Source organism: Salmo trutta, chromosome 14, assembly GCF_901001165.1.
Source record: "Salmo trutta chromosome 14, fSalTru1.1, whole genome shotgun sequence".
NCBI classification, from domain to species: Eukaryota; Metazoa; Chordata; class Actinopteri; order Salmoniformes; family Salmonidae; genus Salmo; species Salmo trutta.
The window spans coordinates 2,954,498-2,975,138 of NC_042970.1; the positions used below are offsets into that span (position 1 = coordinate 2,954,498).

At 43.1% G+C, this 20,641-nt stretch overlaps 1 protein-coding gene across 4 annotated transcripts in view; it reads right to left on the reverse strand.

The window, feature by feature from the left end:
- nuf2 (UF2 component of NDC80 kinetochore complex) overlaps window positions 1-20,641 on the reverse strand; it is a 33,300-nt gene that overhangs the window by 10,301 nt on the left and 2,358 nt on the right. For 3 of the 4 annotated variants that reach the window (XM_029774214.1, XM_029774215.1, XM_029774212.1), the window contains exons 2-6: window positions 20,224-20,351; window positions 19,996-20,070; window positions 13,034-13,110; window positions 7,379-7,440; window positions 2,232-2,329 (exon numbers count right to left, since the gene is read on the reverse strand). In XM_029774214.1, the coding sequence (XP_029630074.1) occupies window positions 2,232-2,329; window positions 7,379-7,440; window positions 13,034-13,110; window positions 19,996-20,070; window positions 20,224-20,346 (435 nt within the window). In that variant the 5' untranslated portion in view covers window positions 20,347-20,351. Of the gene's footprint in view, window positions 1-2,231; window positions 2,330-7,378; window positions 7,441-13,033; window positions 13,111-19,995; window positions 20,071-20,223; window positions 20,368-20,641 lie in introns of all 4 variants that reach the window. The other variant, XM_029774213.1, reaches the window with a different exon arrangement.

A 20,641-nucleotide genomic window follows, 5' to 3' on the forward strand; every position in this document is an offset into this window, starting at 1 on the left:
ATAACATTGAAGGTTGTACAATGTAACAGCAATATTTAGACTTAGGGATGCCACCCGTTAGATAAAATGCATAACGGTTCCTTATTTCACTGAAAGAATAAACGTTTTGTTTTCGAAATGATAGTTTCCGGATTTGACCATATTAATGACTTAAGGCTCATATTTCTGTGTGTTTATTATAATTAAGTCTATGATTTGATATTTGATAGAGCAGTCTGACTGAGCGGTGGTAGGCAGCAGCAGACTTATGAGCGTTCATTCAAACAGCACTTTACTGCGTTTGCCAGCAGCTCTTAGCAATGCTTGAAGCACAGCCCTGTTTATGACTTCAAGCCTATGAACTCCCAAGATTAGGCTGGCAATACTAAAGTGCCTATAAGAACATCCAATAGTCAAACGTATATTAAATACAAATTGTATAGAGAGAAATAGTCGTCGCGTCATAATTGCAATAATAACGACAACCTAAAACTTCTTAACTGGGAATATTGAACCACCAGCTTTCACATGTTCTGAGCAAGGAACTTAAACGTTAGCTTTTTTACATGGCACATATTGCACTTTTACTTTCTTCTCCGACACTGTGTTTTTGCATTATTTAAACCAAATTGAATATGTTTAAATATTTCTTTATGTATCAAGTTAAAATAAGTGTTCATTGTTAATTCAATATTGTTGTAATTGTCATTATTACACACACACACACACACACAAATAAATAGGCCAATGAATCGGTATCGGCTTTTCTTGGCCCTCCAAAATTGGTATCGGTGTTGAAAAATCATAATCGGCCGACCTCTATACTGTACCCTACCGTACCCTACCCTACACTACCCTACTGTACCCTTCACAGTACTGTACCATACTAATCACCAAGTACAGACTACTGTTACAGTACCATACTAATGAAGCACACAATGTAACACATAGTAGTGTTCAGTCTTAGAACACAATGCAGCTAGTCTGGTACAATGCTTTTAAGTGCAACCAACCAACATTCTGTTGTTACACCATATAGCCTACCCTCACAGCACAGAACGTCCCGTCTCTGACAACGCGCTCTGCAGTGGTAACTGAGCAGTAGGGGATAATGCGTCCCAGTGGTAACTGAGCAGTAGGGGATAATGCGTCTCAGTGGTAACTGAGCAGTAGGGGATAATGTGTCTGTGGTAACTGAGCAGTAGGGGATAATGCGTCTCAGTGGTAACTGAGCAGTAGGGGATAATGCGTCTCAGTGGTAACTGAGCAGTAGGGGATAATGCGTCTCAGTGGTAACTGAGCAGTAGGGGATAATGCGTCTCAGTGGTAACTGAGCAGTAGGGGATAATGCGTCTCAGTGGTAACTGAGCAGTAGGGGATAATGCGTCTCAGTGGTAACTGAGCAGTAGGGGATAATGCGTCTCAGTGGTAACTGAGCAGTAGGGGATAATGCGTCTCAGTGGTAACTGAGCAGTAGGGGATAATGCGTCTCAGTGGTAACTGAGCAGTAGGGGATAATGCGTCTCAGTGGTAACTGAGCAGTAGGGGATAATGCGTCTCAGTGGTAACTGAGCAGTAGGGGATAATGCGTCTCAGTGGTAACTGAGCAGTAGGGGATAATGCGTCTCAGTGGTAACTGAGCAGTAGGGGATAATGCGTCTCAGTGGTAACTGAGCAGTAGGGGATAATGCGTCTCAGTGGTAACTGAGCAGTAGGGGATAATGCGTCTCAGTGGTAACTGAGCAGTAGGGGGATAATGCGTCTCAGTGGTAACTGAGCAGTAGGGGATAATGTGTCTCAGTGGTAACTGAGCAGTAGGGGGATAATGTGTCTCAGTGGTAACGGAGCAGTAGGGGATAATGTGTCTCAGTGGTAACGGAGCAGTAGGGGATAATGTGTCTCAGTGGTAACGGAGCAGTAGGGGATAATGTGTCTCAGTGGTAACAGAGCAGTAGGGGATAATGTGTCTCAGTGGTAACGGAGCAGTAGGGGATAATGTGTCTCAGTGGTAACAGAGCAGTAGGGGATAATGTGTCTCAGTGGTAACGGAGCAGTAGGGGATAATGTGTCTCAGTGGTAACTGAGCAGGAGGGGATAATGAGTCTGTGGTAACTGAGCAGTAGGGGATAATGTGTCTCAGTGGTAACTGAGCAGTAGGGGATAATGTGTCTCAGTGGTAACTGAGCAGGAGGGGATAATGTGTCTCAGTGGTAACTGAGCAGGAGGGGATAATGTGTCTCAGTCAGACTTACAAATCTCTCCTGGTGTCCCATAGTCATATCCAGCCTCTGCTTCCTGAAGTGAAGGTAGTTCATGATGCCACTCAGGATGGTCACCGTCCTCTTCACCTCTGTAAAGGAAGGACAGACAGGGAGATAGGTAACCTTCCTAAGGGTGATGGGCCTGGATAGGAATTTAACATATCAGCTAACAACATGATATAAATTAGCAATCTGGTGCCTGACTGCACAGTCGATGACATGGCACACAACCATCGATTGGCACTAGGGATGAGCATATTTCGCTTTCAAGACGATTCGATATACGGGCTCTCTAATACGATAAGTTTTCGTTTGAAACTATTCAGTTTGATACAATGCAGAAACATTCATTTGCCCATTGTAAATGAAAATATGCTGCTGATGGAGGTTGTAAGCCAGCGTGTGACCCTGATTTGTGCTCCGTCACCCTCAACCCCCCAATCGGAGATATCTACTGCAGCCCTCATCCTCCACATACAACACCCGTTCTGCCAGGCACATTCTGTTCAAGGTCCCCAAAGCACACACATCCCTGGTTCACTCCTCTTTTCAGTTCGCTGCAGCTAGCGACTGGAAGGAGCTGCAACAAACACTCAAACTGGACAGTTTTATCTCCATCTCTTCATTCAAAGACTCAATCATGGACACTCTTACTGACAGTTGTGGCTGCTTTGTGTGATGTATTGTTGTCTCTACCTTCTTGACCTTTGTGCTGTTGACTGCCCAATAATGTTTGTACCATGTTTTGTTCTGCTACCATGTTGTGTTGACATGTGTTGCTGCCTTGCTATGTTGTTGTCTTAGGTCTCTCTTGTTGTGATGTGTTTTGTCCTATATTTATATTGTATTTTTAATCCATGTCTACACAATTGGCAGCTTCATTAAACAGTACCCGCAAAACACCAGTCTCAACGTCAACAGTGAAGAGGCGAATCTGGGATGCTGGCCTTCTAGGCAGAGTTCCTCTGTCTGTGTTCTTTTGCCCATCTTAATTTAAATTTTTATTGGCCAGTCTGAGATATGGCTTTTTCTTTACAACTCTGCCTAGAAGGCCAGCATCCCGGAGTCGCCTCTTCACTGTTGACGTTGAGACTGGTGTTTTGCGGGTACTATTTAACGAAGCTGCCAGTTGAGGACTCGTGAGGTGTCGGTTTCTCAAACTAGACACTGATGTACTTGTCCTCTTGCTCAGTTGTGCACCAGGGCCTCCCACTCCTCTTTCTATTCTGGTTAGAGCCAGTTCGCAGTGTTCTGTGAAGGGAGTAGTACACAGCGTTGTACGAGATCTTCAGTTTCTTGGAAATTTCTCGCATGGAATAGCCTTCATTTCTCAGAACAAGAATAGACTGATGAATTTCAGAAGAAAGTGTTGTTTCTGGCCATTTTGAGCCTGTAATCGAACCCACAAATGCTGATGCTCAAGATACTTAACTAGTCTAAAGAAGGACAGTTTTATTGCTTCTTTAATCAGGACAACAGTTTTCAGCTGTGCTAACATAATCGCAAAAGGGTTTTCTAATGATCAATTAGCCTTTTAAAATCATAAACTTAGCTAACACAACGTGCCATTGGAACACAGCAGTGATGGTTGCTGATAATGGGCCTCTGTACGCCTATGTAGATATTCCATAAAAAACTGCCTTTTCCAGCTACAATAGTCATTTACAACATTAACAATGTCTACACTGTATTTCTGATCAATTTGATGTTATTTTAATGGACACTTTTTTTTCTAATTTCTAATTAACCCCAAACTTTTGAACGGTAGTGCATATACATTTTTTTTTTTTTAAATATCACATTTACATAAGCATTCAGACATTTTACTCAGTACTTTGTTGAAAGCACCTTTGGCAGCGAATACAGCCTCGAGTCTTCTTGGGTATGACGCTACAAGCTTGGCACACCTGTATTTGGGCAGTTTCTCCCATTCCGCTCTGCAGATCCTCTCAAGCTCTGTCAGGTTGGATGGGGAGCGTTGCTGCACAGCTATTTTCAGGTCTCTACAGAGATGTTCGATCGGGTTCAAGTCTGAGGACATAAAGAAACTGGTTCTGAAGCCACTACTGCGTTGTCTTGGCTGTGTGCTTAGGGTCGTTGTCCTGTTGGAAGGTGAACCTTCGCCCCAGTCTGAGGTCCTGAGTGCTCTGGAGCAGGTTTTCATCAAGGATCTCTCTGTACTTTGCTCCGTTCACCTTTCACTCGATCCTGACTAGTCTCCCTGTCCCTGCCGCTGAAAACCATCCCCACAGCATGATGCTGCCACCACCATGCTTCACCGTAGGGATGGTGGCAGGTTTCCACCAGATGAGATGCTTGGCATTCAGGCCAAAGATTTCAATCTTGGTTTTATCAGACCAGAGAATCTTGTTTCTCATGGTCTGAGAGTCTTTAGGTGCCTTTTGGCAAACTCCAAGTGGGCAATCATGTGCTTTTTACTGAGGAGTGGCTTTTGTCTTGCCACTCTACCATAAAGGTCTGATTGGTGGAGAGCTGCAGAGATGGTTGTCCTTCTGGAAGGTCCTCCCATCTCCACAGAGGAACTCTAGAACTCTGTCAGAGACCATCAGGTTCTTGTTCACCTCCCTGACCAAGGCCCTTCTCCCCTGATTGCTCAGTTTGCTCAGACTCTTCCTGGAGCCCGCTCCAGGAAGAGTCTTCTTCCATTTAAGAAGTTCCTGTCTCGGAGCTCTATGGACAATTCCTTCGACCTCATGGCTTGCTTTTTGCTCTGACATGCTGTTGATCTTATATAGACATGTGTGTGCCTTTCCAAATCAGGTCCAATCAATTGAATTTACCACAGGTGAATCAAGTTGCAGAAACATCTCAAGGATGATCAATAGAAACAGGATGCACCTGAGCTCAATTTAACTAGGCAAGTCAGTTAAGAACAAATAATTATTTACAATGACGTCCTACCAAAAGGCAAAAGGCCTCCTGCGGGGACGGGGGCCTGGGATAAAAAAAACAAAAAAACAATATAAATAAAGGACAAAACACACATCACAACATACTAAGACAACAACATAGTCAGGCAGCAACACATGAAAACACAGCATGGTAGCAACACAACATAACAACAACAACATGGTAGCAGCACAAAACATGGTACAAACATTATTGGGCAGTCAACAGCAGAGGTCAAGAAGGTAGAGACAACAATACATCACACAAAGCAGCCACAACTGTCAGTAAGAGTGTCCATGATTGAGTCATTGAATGAAGAGATTGAGATAACTGTCCAGTTTGAGTGTTTGTTTCAGCTCGTTCCAGTCGCTAGCTGAAGTGAACTGAAAAGACGAGCGACCCAGGGATGTGTGTGCTTTGGGGACCTTTAGCAGAATGTGACTGGCAGAATGGGTGTTGTATGTGGAGGATGAGGGCTGCAGTAGATCTCAGATAGGGGGGAGTGAGGCCTAAGAGGGTTTTATAAATAAGCATCAACCAGTGGGTCTTGCAACGGGTATACAGAGATGACCAGTTTACAGAGGATTATAGAGTGCAGTGATGTGTCCTATAAGGAGCATTGGTGGCAAATCTGATGGTCGAATGGTAAAGAAAATCTAGCCGCTTGAGATCACCCTTCCCTGCCGATCTATAAATTATGTTTCCGTACTCAAGCACGGGGTAGGATGGTCATCTGAATCAGGGTTAGTTTGGCAGCTGGGGTGAAAGAGGAGCGATTTCGATAGAGGAAACCAAGTCAAGATTTAACTTTAGCCTGCAGCTTTGATATGTGCTGAGAGAAGGACAGTGCACCGTCAATCCAAACTCCCAAGTACTTGTATGAGGTGACTACCTCAAGCTTTAAACCCTCAGCGGTAGTAATCACACCTGTGGGAAGAGGGGTACTCTTCTTACCAAACCACATAACCTTGTTCTGAACACCTCCAAAAACAAAGGTCAAGGGCAGAGAAAGCTTGTTGGACACTAAGAAATATTTGTTGTAGAGCATTTAGCACAAAATTCGGGGAGGGGCCAGCTGAGTAGAAGACTATCATCTGCATATAAATGGATGGGAGAGCGTCCTACTGCCTGAGCTATGTTGTTGATGTAAATTGAGAAGAGCGTGGGGCCTAGGATCGAGCCTTGGGGTACTCCCTTGGTGACAGGCAGTGGCTGAGACAGCAGATTTTATATATATATATATATGCATGTATGCATGTATGTATGTATGTATGTATGACAGTGAACCTGAACAATCAAAATAAATTCTAATGTAAGCCCCGATCAGAATGTAGTTTACCTATAGCCAGATGAATGTAGTTTACCTATAGCCAGATGAATGTAGTTTACCTATAGCCAGATGAATGTAGTTTACCTATAGCCAGATGAGAGTTGTGCTGCCGCAGTAGCTTAGGCTACTTTTATTCAGGTAAAACACCATTTTCAACAGTGCATTTGATACAAAAATAACCTGAGCAAATTACTTTGGTTGCCACTCAACTAATAAAGCCTAATCTTGCGCAAGCCATTTCACCAACTAATAAAGCCTAATCTTGCGCAAGCCGTTTCACCAACTAATAAAGCCTAATCTTGCGCAAGCCATTTCACCAACTAATAAAGCCTAATCTTGCACAAGCCATTTCACCAACATTTGAATGTTGAAGGTGACCTGCAGATGTGCCAGATCAGGAAAAGGCCTACCTCTCGTTGGTCAGCGAGCGAAGCTGCACACAGTTTGACTAGACTACTGATATTGCCTGGTGTTGTTTGGCATGCAAAATGACTTGTAGATCAATGACCGTCAATATAATTACATGCTTAGTTCAACACTGAAGGAGAGGAAGCAGAGGTATTTTCTGGAAGGTAGAAAGAAAGCATTTTAGTGAACCGGCAATTCGTAACCTTGCATGCTACATTTGGATCCGCGCTCATATCTGAAACATTTGAACCTGGGACCGATGCATATAAGTGAATCGTTACGTCCCTAATTGATGCAATTCGATGTAGTTGGGCAGGGAACTTGACCAAGATGGACGTTCAGTTTCCGACAGCAGCCAGGTGACATCCTCAATGTGAGACAAGTATCTGCTAGGTCATATGGTGAAAATAACCCTTCCACTGCAACATCCTGGCACCAGGGAGACAGAAATAGTGTAGATGTCATCCTCTTTCACACAGCTCATACTCACTGGGAGCCAGCAGGTCGTTCAGTGAGAAGTCATACACGTAGCACATCCGCAGGAACTGACGCCTGGAACAGAAGAGACACACAGCATGAAAAACACCGACTCCACACTGTTAAAACAGTATAGTTGATTTACACTGTGACAATAATTTAAAACAAAACAATCAAACATCCCAGAAAAGTGCTAAAAATAGCCCACATGAACATATGTAGTCTAAGAAACAAGGTTCATGAAATCAATTACTTGCTTGTAACAGATGACATTCATATTCTGACTATCTCTGAAACTCACTTAGATAACACCTTTGATGATACAGTGGTAGCAATATAGAGTGGTGACTGACTTTCATCAAGCTGCCCACTAAAGAAAAACCTTCAAACTGTAACCAGTCAACCTACCAGGGTAGTTACAAACAGCACAGGAATTAAATCCACGTGTACAGTGAGGGAAAAAAGTATTTGATCCCCTGCTGATTTTGTACGTTTGCCCACTGACAAAGAAATGATCAGTCAATCATTTTAATGGTAGGTTTATTTGAACAGTGAGAGACAGAATAACAACAAAAAAATCCAGAAAAACGCATGTCAAAAATGTTATAAATTGATTTGCATTTTAATGAGGGAAATAAGTATTTGACCCCTCTGCGAAACATGATTTACCGTAATTTCCAGACTATAAGCCGCAACTTTAAACAATGACGCGGCTAATATATGGATTTTTCCCGCTTTCAAATTTTCTTTCTCCAAAAAAACACATTCTGTGACGTGCTCAGTTTTTTGGCGGCATGAAGCTTTTATTAGACCAATGAAATTGCCGAACGGGTTAAGGTCAAACAACTTTTTTGTTTACTGTTTAGATTAAATCGAGGGCTCTCAAACTTCCCATCATTCTGATTACGGTAGTCATTTTGTCACCCTCATCATGGCAAAGACACGGAGAAATGCATATGATGCAGCTTTCAAGTTGAAGGCGATTAATCTGGCTGTTGGAAAAGGAAATAGAGCTGCTGCACGGGAGCTTGGTCTTAATGAGTCGATGACAAGCCGTGTTTCGTTAAAGCCTATTTATTTTTGTTACAAGCCGTGTTTTGTTAAAGCCTATTTATTTTTGTTACAAGCCGTGTTTCGTTAAAGCCTGTGTAAAGTTAATTTGTTTCAATGTACCGGTAGGCACCTGCGGCTTATAGACATGTGCGGCTTATTTATGTTCAAAATAATATATATTTTTTAATTCAGTGGGTGCGGCTTATATTCAGGTGCGCTTAATAGTCCGGAAATTACGGTAGTACTCGGTGGCAAAACCCTTGTTGGCAATCACATAGGTCATATTTGTGCGTCGCCAAAACCGTTCGGATGTTACAGACGTTTGTGAGAAGACCGATTTTAGGGATGTCTCATGGTCTGACAAACACCACTCTAGTTCTGCCACCTTTCACCGAAGACGCGGAAGGAAACACATCTCTAGCTTAAAATAGACAATTTAAAAATCCACCATCAAAATCTATGTTAAATCGATTTCTTCAGGGTGCGGAAATTTTAGGCTAAGGGTTAATGATATTTTCATTGGCAAGGTTAGCAGACTTTGGCATAACTTGCCAGCAACACATGCAAAAACCTACACATCCAAGTATAACTGACCAAATGATGAAAGGCAAGCATTGTAAATTTAGTGTGGAAGAGGGGGGTAAAAAATTCTATCAACAATGACAACTTGGATGGAAAATCACTGCAGACGATATTGCCACTCCTATTTGCTCTCTCTTCAATTTAAGCTTACAAAGAAAGTGTGTACCATGAGCCCTGGAGGGAAGCAAGTCATTCTTCCACCCAAGAATAGTAAAGCACCCTTTACTAGCTCAAATAGCAGACCAATCAGAATGTTACTAACCCTTAGTAAACTTTGTGTTTGACCAGATACAATGCTATTTTACAGTAAACAAACTGACAGACTTTCAGCACACTTATAGAGATGGGCATTCAACACGCTTGGCACTTACACAAATGACTGATGACTGGCTGAGAGAAATTGATGATAAAACGATTGTGGGGGCTGTGTTGTTAGACTTCAGTGTGGCTTTTGACATTATTGATCATAGTCTGCTGCTGGAAAAACGTATGTGTTATGACTTTACACCCCCTGCTATAATGTGGATAAAGAGTTACCTGTCTAACAGAACACAGTGTTCTTTAATGGAAGCCTCTCCAACATAATCCAGGTAGAATCAGGCATTCCCCAGGGCAGCTGTCTAGGCCCCTTACTTTTTTCAATTTTTACTAACGACATGCCACTGGCTTTGAGTAAAGCCAGAGTGTCTATGTATGCGGATGAATCAACACTATACAGGTCAGGTACTACAGCGAGTGAAATCACTGCAACACTTAAAGAGATGCAGTCAGTTTCAGAATGGGTGGCAATAAATAAGTTAGTACTAAATATTTCAAACACTAAAAGCATTGTATTTGGGACAAATCATTCACTAAACCTCAACTAAATCTTGTAATGAACAATGTGGAAATTGAGGAGACTAAACTGCTTGGAGTAACCCTGGATTGTAAACTGTTACGGTAAAAACATATTGATGCAACAGTAGCTAAGATGGGAAGAAGTCTGTCCATAATAAAGTGTAACTCTGCCTTCTTAACAACACTATCAACAAGGCAGGTCCTACAGGCCCTAGTTTCTACCTTGTTAACAACACTATCAACAAGGCAGGTCCTACAGGCCCTAGTTTCTACCTTCTTAACAACACTATCAACAAGGCAGGTCCTACAGGCCCTAGTTTTGTCACACCTGGACTACAATTCAGTCGTGTGGTCAGGTTCCACAAAGAGGGACTTGGGAAAATTGCAGTTGTCTCAGAACAGGGCAGCACAGCTGGCCCTTAAAAATACACGTAGAGCTAACATTAATATGCTTGTCAATCTCTCACTGCTCAAAGTGGAGGAGAGATTGACTTCATCACTACTTGTTTTCTGTAAGAAGTATTGGCAAGTTGAATGCACAGAGCTGTCCGTTTAAGTTACTAGCACACAGCTCGGACTACCATGCTTCAAGAAATGCCACCCGAGATCTTTTCCCAGATCCCAAGTCCAGAACAGACTATGAGAGGCGCGCAGTACTACATAGACATAGAACCATGGCTACATGGAACTCTACTCCACATCAATTTTCAATTTTATTTAACTAGACAAGTCAATTAAGATCAAATTCTTATTTACAATGACGGCCTTCCCCCGGCCAAACCCTAACGACGCTGCGCCAATTGTGCCCCGCCCTATAGGACTTCCAATCATGGCCGATTGTGATACAGCCTGGAATCGAACCAGGGTCTGTCGTGACGCCTCTAGCACTGAGATGCAGTGCCTTACACCGCTGAACCAGGGTCTGTAGTGACGCCTCTAGCACTGAGATGCAGTGCCTTACACCGCTGAACCAGGGTCTGTCGTGACGCCTCTAGCACTGAGATGCAGTGCCTTACACCGCTGAACCAGGGTCTGTAGTGACGCCTCTAGCACTGAGATGCAGTGCCTTACACCGCTGAACCAGGGTCTGTAGTGACGCCTCTAGCACTGAGATGCAGTGCCTTAGACCGCTGAACCAGGGTCTGTAGTGACGCCTCTAGCACTGAGATGCAGTGCCTTAGACCGCTGAACCAGGGTCTGTAGTGACGCCTCTAGCACTGAGATGCAGTGCCTTACACCGCTGAACCAGGGTCTGTAGTGACGCCTCTAGCACTGAGATGCAGTGCCTTACACCGCTGAACCAGGGTCTGTCGTGACGCCTCTAGCACTGAGATGCAGTGCCTTACACCGCTGAACCAGGGTCTGTAGTGACGCCTCTAGCACTGAGATGCAGTGCCTTACACCGCTGAACCAGGGTCTGTCGTGACGCCTCAGCACTGAGATGCAGTGCCTTAGACCGCTGAACCAGGGTCTGTAGTGACGCCTCTAGCACTGAGATGCAGTGCCTTACACCGCTGAACCAGGGTCTGTCGTGACGCCTCCAGCACTGAGATGCAGTGCCTTAGACCGCTGAACCAGGGTCTGTCGTGACGCCTCTAGCACTGAAATGCAGTGCCTTAGACAGCTGAACCAGGGTCTGTCGTGACGCCTCTAGCACTGAGATGCAGTGCCTTACACCGCTGAACCAGGGTCTGTAGTGACGCCTCTAGCACTGAGATGCAGTGCCTTACACCGCTGAACCAGGGTCTGTCGTGACGCCTCTAGCACTGAGATGCAGTGCCTTACACCGCTGAACCAGGGTCTGTAGTGACGCCTCTAGCACTGAAATGCAGTGCCTTAGACAGCTGAACCAGGGTCTGTCGTGACGCCTCTAGCACTGAGATGCAGTGCCTTAGACCGCTGAACCAGGGTCTGTAGTGACGCCTCTATCACTGAGATGCAGTGCCTTAGACCGCTGAACCAGGGTCTGTAGTGACGCCTCTAGCACTGAGATGCAGTGCCTTAGACAGCTGAACCAGGGTCTGTCGTGACGCCTCTAGCACTGAGATGCAGTGCCTTAGACCGCTGAACCAGGGTCTGTAGTGACGCCTCTAGCACTGAGATGCAGTGCCTTAGACAGCTGAACCAGGGTCTGTCGTGACGCCTCTAGCACTGAGATGCAGTGCCTTACACCGCTGAACCACTCGGGAGCCCTAAAACTCATGCAAGAAGTAGAATACGGAGAAGAAGAATACAAATACACCTTATGGAACAGCAAGGACTGTGAAGTCACACTCACAGGCACACAACAAACGCCCTACACACCTGGATAGTGTGTTATAGTAGACTAGTGGCCTGAGGACTTAATGTACTGTGAAATCTGTTGGAAAATGTATTTTAATGTTTAAAAATGTTACTATAATGTATATTATACTGCCTTCATTTTTGCTGGACCCCAGGAAGAGTAGCTTCTGCCTTAGCAGCAGCTAGTGGGGATCCATAATAAATACAAATACATGTCCATGACCCCAAGCCATCCACCAGGGATCCATAATAAATACAACTCCATGACCCCGAGCCATCCACCAGGGATCCATAATAAATACAATACAACTCCATGACCCCGAGCCATCCACCAGGGATCCATAATAAATACAACTCCATGACCCCAAGCCATCCACCAGGGATCCATAATAAATACAACTCCATGACCCCGAGCCATCCACCAGGGATCCATAATAAATACAATACAACTCCATGACCCCGAGCCATCCACCAGGGATCCATAATAAATACAACTCCATGACCCCGAGCCATCCACCAGGGATCCATAATAAATACAACTCCATGACCCCGAGCCATCCACCAGGGATCCATAATAAATACAATACAACTCCATGACCCCGAGCCATCCACCAGGGATCCATAATAAATACAACTCCATGACCCCGAGCCATCCACCAGGGATCCATAATAAATACAATACAACTCCATGACCCCGAGCCATCCACCAGGGATCCATAATAAATACAACTCCATGACCCCGAGCCATCCACCAGGGATCCATAATAAATACAAAATAACTGACTCCACACTGTTAGAACCTTATGACAAATTCACACTTAAAACAGTGTGGAATCAGTTTCACAGATCAGTAATGAGCAATCTCAGGTAGACGACGCCAATTGGCATCCTCAGATAGACAACAACAACTCACATCCTCAGGTAGACACTCATGACAGCAGTGGGCCACTCATGGAGCTGAGGGTGCTGGATGTTCTCAGAGAATGGGACCTGTAGGGAAACACATCAGATGGAAATAACAGGGTTCGGATTAATCAGATACATACAGTACACACAGTGCCTTTAGAAAGTATTCACAGGCCTTGACTTTTCCACATTTGTGATACGGCCTGAATTTAAAATTGATTATATTTAGATTGTGTCCCTGGCCTATACACAATACCCGAAAATATCAAAGTGGACGTACGCTTTTAGAAATTGTTACAAATTAATAAAAAATGAAAAGCTGAAATGACTTGAGTGAATAAGTATTCGACCTCTAAATAAGTTCAAGTCACACAATTAGTTGCATGAACTCACTTTGTGCAAAACATGTTTTGAATGACTACCTCATCTCTGTATCCCACACATAGAATTATCTGTAAGTTCTCTCAGTCAAGCACTGAATTTCAAACAGATTCAACCACAAAGACATGGGAGGATTTCCAATGCCTTTCAAATAATGGGTCACCATGAGTCCAATGGGGACTTTAAAATAGTTAGAGTTGAATGGCTGTGATAGGAGAAAACTGAGGCTGGATCAACAACATTTTAGTTACTCCACAATACTAACCTAAATGACAGACTGAAAAGAAGGAAGCCTGTACAGAATTAAAATATTCAAAAACATGCATCCTGTTTCCAATAAGGCACTAAAGTAAAACTGCAAAAAATGTGCCAAAGAAATGTACTTTATGTCCTGATTACAAAGCGGTATATTTGGGGCAAATCCAACACATTACTGAGTACCACTCTTCATATTTTCAAGCATGGTGGTGGCTGCATCATGTTATGGGTATGCTTGTCATCGACAAGGACTAGGGAGGTTTTGTTTTGTATAAAAAGAAACAGAAAATAGCTAAGCACAGGCAAAATCCTAGAGGAAAACCTGGTTTGGTCTGCTTTCCAACACTCACTGGGAGACAAATTCACCTTTCAGCAGGACAACAACCTAAAACACAAGGCCAAATATACACTGGGGTTGCTTTCCAAGACGGCATTGCATGTTCCCGGGTGGCCTAGTTACAGTTTCGACTTAAAATCTGCTTGAAAATCTAATGGCAAGACATGCAAATGGCCGTCTAGCAACGATCAACAACCACCTTGACAGCGCTTGGAGAATTTTATAAAGAAATATATTGTACAATCCAGGTGTGGAAAGCTCTTGGAGAGTTACCCAGAAAGACTCACAGCTGTAATCGCTGCCCATGGTGCTTCTACAAAGTATTGACTCATATCCTAACTGTAGGTGGTGAGTGTGTAAGGCTGGTCAACATGAGTCTGGGACTCAGGGGTGTGAATACTAATGTAAATGGGATGCATTTCGTTTTCAATACATTTTGCAAAAATGTATAAAATGTTTTCACTTTTTCATGATGGGGTATTGTGTGTAGATGGGTTAGATAAAGAAAAAAATATTTAATCCATTTTGAATTCAGGCTGTAAGAACTAAATGTGGAATAAGTCAAGGGGTGGGAATACTTTCTGAAGGCTCTGTATCAGTCAAGGGGTGTGAATACTTTCTGAAGGCTCTGTATCAGTCAAGGGGTGTGAATACTTTCTGAATACTCTGTATCAGTCAAGGGGTGTGAATACTTTCTGAAGGCACTGTATCAGTCAAGGGATGTGAATACCTTCTGAAGGCTCTGTATCTACTGCACATAGAGTGGGGTCCAAAAGTATTAATGATTGACACCCTTGATAAAGATGAGTAAAAATGACCGCATAAAATATTTTGTAGGCAAATATTTTTGGGAAATTATATTGTACTAATACAATTACTCAGAGAGATTTTGTTTAACAAGTAATATATTTTTTCTCTCAAAAAAATAGGGGTTAAAATTATTGACACGCCCGTTTTCAATACCTCTCCTTGCTGAGATAACGATAATACCTCACCTTGCTGAGATAACGAGAATGCCTTTTTCTAAAATGTTTTTATGAGATTGGAGAAGACATTGTGAGGGATCTTAGACCATTCCTCCATACAGAATCCTTGCAGATCATTGAAATCCTTTGTCTACGCTAATGGACTGCCCTCTACAATTCACAGCCCTGCATCCCCGCCATCAGACAGCTAAGGTTGTTTACAGAATCCAAAAACAGTCCATTATAAATCTCACTCTGGGTCAGGTTGGGCATCATTTGAAAGCTTGTTCTATTGCCAACATGACTAGCTAAGTTATAAAATATATATCTTACAGTGTTAGGCTTTCACAAGGCACTTCAGAGAAACAGATGGTATAGAAAGGAGTCATGATGAGTGCATTCAGGTGCACGTTCCGCAGCAAAATGTTCTTCACAATAGATATAAAGTACATAGGTTCATTCTGTTCAGAACAACCCAGGGTATGACGTCATGTCATCTGGTAACTGTACATCAAAACATAGTGATCATAAATGTTGACACTGTCGAGACAGGAATTATATGATATGGAAATGTGACGTGCACACTTGGACTCATGGGTGTTTGTCTTGCTGGTATGTAGAGCTGTCCCCCCAACAAAAAAATAATGGTCGACCGAGAGTCGTCCTGTTCTTCGACCAATCCATTGGTCGAAATGTTTAAAACTTACTTTTTCTATGTGTTTGAATAAAATCAACTACATATGCACTGAGCTTGTCTGATGCTTTAAGCACACTGTTAAATAATTAAATACAATACAAGATAATTAAGACAAATGACTCAAGAGTCCGATGGTCACACTATAATTATTTATTTTTTACAGCGAGTGCCTGTGTGACTCGCGCACGTTGTCTCGCTCTCCTCCCTACTGTAGAGATAAGGCACCACAGCACAGGAAGTGTATATTGCTCTGTCCGTGCCGAAGCTGCAACAATTTCAGCCATTTAGATTCTTACTTGTTTCTGACTGAAAAGTACTGTTACCAAAATCGCTAATTTGTTTACGAAAAACATTCCCCATTCCCTTAACCCTTGCTCTCTTTACGTGAAACATGCAAGCATCGTATGCATGTGACCAATAGGGCCTGACCTATAGCCAATCGTAATCACATCAGCAAACTGGTTATAACGAACTCCGAACACAGTAATGTCGACAGCAAAATGGATGCAGAGGACATAAAAAATAAACTCAAAACAGGCTAATGTTTACTGGTTGCTCAGGAGGGAAAGGGGAAGTCAGATCTGTCGAAGACATTTGACTTAGTTGCGGAAACTACAGGAGCTCAAGTAAAAGGAGGGTATAGGAGCATGCGTTGCGTGAGTATTATGCATGCCAAACAGTTCCTGTTAGATAACAATATAATTTTCTCTGACCATTTGGAACAGTTTAAACAATACTAAATAAGTGTAAAAGAGAGTCTGTTTTAACGAGGCGGAAGAAATATATAAAGCTTTCATTACAGCAGACTAAAAATAGTTGCATGCATTCGTGAATTGCTGTTTATTTATTGTTTAGGATAATTATTCACATCTCCCTTTATTATTTAATTTGAAAACAAACACTTGATTGCATTTCAAAGCATTAATGTCTCGTATGCTGTGTGATGGCATGAACGAATGAATGAGTATTTCTATATGTAAGCTACTGCATAGATCAAAGGCCTAAGTAAGTTACGGTATTAAGACTAAGTAGGAAGCGCTCTTAGGCCTACAGCTCGATGGAGGTTATACAAGGCTTCTATTCAAAGCCTACTAACGATAACGACATTACGATGATCATCATCATTATAATCAGTAATAACAATAACATCAAGAAAAGGAGGGTATAGGAGCGAGAGCTGAGTGCAAATTACATTTACGTCATTTAGCAGACGCTCTTATCCAGAGCGACTTACAAAATTATGTTTGACAGGTGCGGTTAGATTACAACAACCGTGTAAACACTAAATAAATGAATAATACCAGTCTGTTCTAACGGGGAAAAATGGTAAAGCCTTTACTGTAACATAGTAAAGATTAAAACAGCCGAATCTGTGAAATTGCTTTATCCAAAACGTTGCCGGTGCATGAGGCTTGGTGCTCACAGAATCAGTAAGCTATTAAACAAACACTCCCAACAGGTAACAGGAGCATGATATGTCTTATTTCTGTAGATAAACTCAGCAAACTCAGCAAAAAAAGAAACGTTCCTTTTTCAAGACCCTGTCTTTCAAAGATCATCGGTAAAAATCCAAATAACTTCACAGATCTTCATTGTAAAGGGTTTAATCACAATGACGATGCACATGTAGAACGGTCGTTAAGACACTAACAGCTTACAGACGGTAGGCAATTAAGGTCAGTTATGAAAACTTAGGACACTAAAAAGACCTTTCTACTGACTCTGAAAAACACAAAATAAAAGATGCCCAGGGTCCCTGCTCATCTACGTGAACGTGCCTTAGGCATGCTGCACGGAGACATGAGGACTGCAGATGTGGCCAGGGCAATAAATTGCAATGTCCGTACTGTGAGACACCTAAGACAGCGCTACAGGGAGACAGGATGGACAGCTGATCGTCCTCGCAGTGGCAGACCACGTGTAACACCTGCACAGGATCGGTACATCCGAACATCAAACCTGCAGGACAGGTAAAGGATGGCAACAACAACTGCCCGAGTTAGACCAGGAATGCACAATCCCTCCATCAGTGCTCAGACTGTCCGCAATAGGCTGAGAGAGGCTGGACTGAGGGCTTGTAGGCCTGTCGTAAGGCAGGTGCTCACCAGACATCTCCGGCAACAACGTCGCCTATGGGCACAAACCCACCGTCGCTGGACCAGACAGGACTGGCAAAAAGTGCTCTCACTGACGAGTCGCGGTTTTGTCTCACCAGGGGTGATGGTCGGATTCGCGTTTATCGTTGAAGGAATGAGCGTTACACCGAGGCCTGTACTCTGGAGCGGGATCGATTTGGAGGTGGAGGGTCCGTCATGGTCTGGGGCGGTGTGTCACAGCATCATGGGACTGAGCTTGTTGTCATTGCAGGCAATCTCAACGCTGTGCATTACAGGGAAGACATCCTCCTCCCTCATGTGGTACCCTTCCTGCAGGCTCATCCTGACATGACCCTCCAGCATGACAATGCCACCAGCCATACTGCTCGTTCTGTGCGTGATTTCCTGTAAGACAGGAATGTCAGTGTTCTGCCATGGCCAGCGAAGAGCCCGGATCTCAATCCCATTGAGCACGTCTGGGACTTGTTGGATCGGAGGGTAAGGGCTAAGGCCATTCCACCCCAGAAGTGTCCGGGAACTTGCAGGAAGAGTGGGGTAACATCTCACAGCCCTGTTATTGAGCATTTCTCCTTTGCCAAGATAATCCATCCAGCTGACAGGTGTGGCATATAAAGAAGCTGATTAAACAGCATGATTATTACACAGGTGCACACTGTGCTGGGGACAATATAAGGCCACTCTAAAATGTGCAGTTTTCACACAACACAATGCCACAGATGTCTCAAATTCAGGGAGAGTGCAATTGGCACTTTGACTGCAGGAATGTCCACCAGAACTGTTGCCAGAGAATTTAATGTTCATTTCTCTGCCATAAGTGGCCTCCAAATTCCTTTTTGAGAATTTGGCAGCACGTCCAACCGGCATCACAACCGCAGACCAGGAGTTTAGTTCCAGCCCAGGACCTCCACATTCGGCTTCTTCACCTGCGGGATCGTTGTTGACCAGCCACCCGGACAGCTGATGAAGCTGAGGAGTATTTCTGTCTGTAATAAAGCTTTTTTGGGGGGGCTCATTCTGATTGGCTGGGTCTGGCTCCCCAGTGGGTGGGCCTATGCTCTCCCAAGTCTGTCCCCTGCCCAGTCATATGAAATACATAGATTAGGGATTAAGTTATTTCAATTGACTGATATGAACTGTAACGCCGTAAAATCTTTGCATGTTGAGTTTATATTTTAGTTCAGTAAATACAGTACCAGTCCAAAGTTATGACATACCTAATCATTCCAGGGTTTTTCTTTATTTTTTACTATTTTCTACATTGTAGAATAGTGAAGACATCAAAACTATGAACACACACACATATACATATATATTAGAACCTTTATTTAACTAGGCAAGTCAGTTAAGAACAAATTTTTATTTACAATGACGGCCTACCCCGGGCAAAACCCGGAAGACTCTGGGCCAATTGTGCGCCGGCCTATGGGACCCCCAATCACAGCCGGATGTGATACAACTCGGATTCGAACCAGGTACTATAGTGACGCCTCTTGCACTGAGATTCAGTGCCTTAGACCGCAGCGCCACTCGGGAGCCTGAGTGGGGGCATCGGAAAAAGCATTGTACGACATCTTCAGTTTCTTGGCAATTTCTCGCATGGAAAAGTCATAATTTCTCAGAACAAGAACAGACTGACGAGTTTCAGAAGAAAGTTCTTTTTTTTCTGGCCATTTTGAGCTTGTAATCGAACCCACAAATGCTGATGCTCCAGATACCAGACACTCAACTAGTCTAAAGAAGGACAGTTTTATTGCTTCTTTAATCAGAACAGTTTTCAGCTGTGCTAACATAATTGCAAAAGGGTTTTCTAATGATCAATTAGCCTTTTAAAATGATAAACTTGGATTAGCTAACACAACGTGCCATTGGAACACAGGAGTGATGGTTGCTGATAATGGGCCTCTGTACGCCTATGTAGATATTCCATTAAAAATCAGCCGTTTCCAGCTACAATAGTCATTTACAACATTAACAATGTCTGCACTGTATTTCTGATCAATTTGATGTTATTTTAATGGACAAAGAAATTTGCTTTTCATTCAAAAGCAAGGACATTTCTAAGTGACCCCAAACTTTAATACAGTAGTGTATATTGTATTGATGTGTGATTAAATATATATAGCCATATATGTACAAGCATTTCGCTACATCCGCAATAAGCTAAACATGTGCACGTAACCAATAAAATGTTATTTGTAGTGTAAGTGTACATACCATGTAATGACACTCGGGCTTGAAGCGGTACAGGAGTTGCAGTATTCTCATGTACAGTCTCTGTACTGCATCTGGCTACAATGGGGACAACAACATTGTATTACACTACCTACATTGGCAGCTGCAAATCAATTATTTATCACTTTTATACGAGTCATATACACAATACAGCCTCTCTGTGTGTGTGTGTGTGTGTTATCGGTCATGCTAATTTATAACGTGTATTACCTTTGGGCTCGGGGCCAGGTCGTTCTTAGTGAAATGTTTTGCCTCCTGCCCGGTAAGGACCTCAGTGCGGAAAAAGGTAACTATGGCGTCCACCTTATACACTGGGAAAGTGTTCTCCGTCATTGTTCCTAGGGGAGGGGAAAACTGAATCAACAAGCAATTCAAATTCAGATCAATGTTTTTACTTGGGTATTTGGTTACGGTACACTACCATTATTCATATTAGTACATTTGAACTTGTTATCTGCTTTAACGGTAATTAGCTAACGTTAACTATTCACTATTTAACGTTAGCCCAGACAGCTAACTTGGCTACCTCGCTTGCTTTGTCTGACACATAATCGTTGTAAATGTTTAAAGCTAGATTATTCAAACAGTGATTATTAGTATAACGACTTTGCAGTGAGTAGTTTGATTA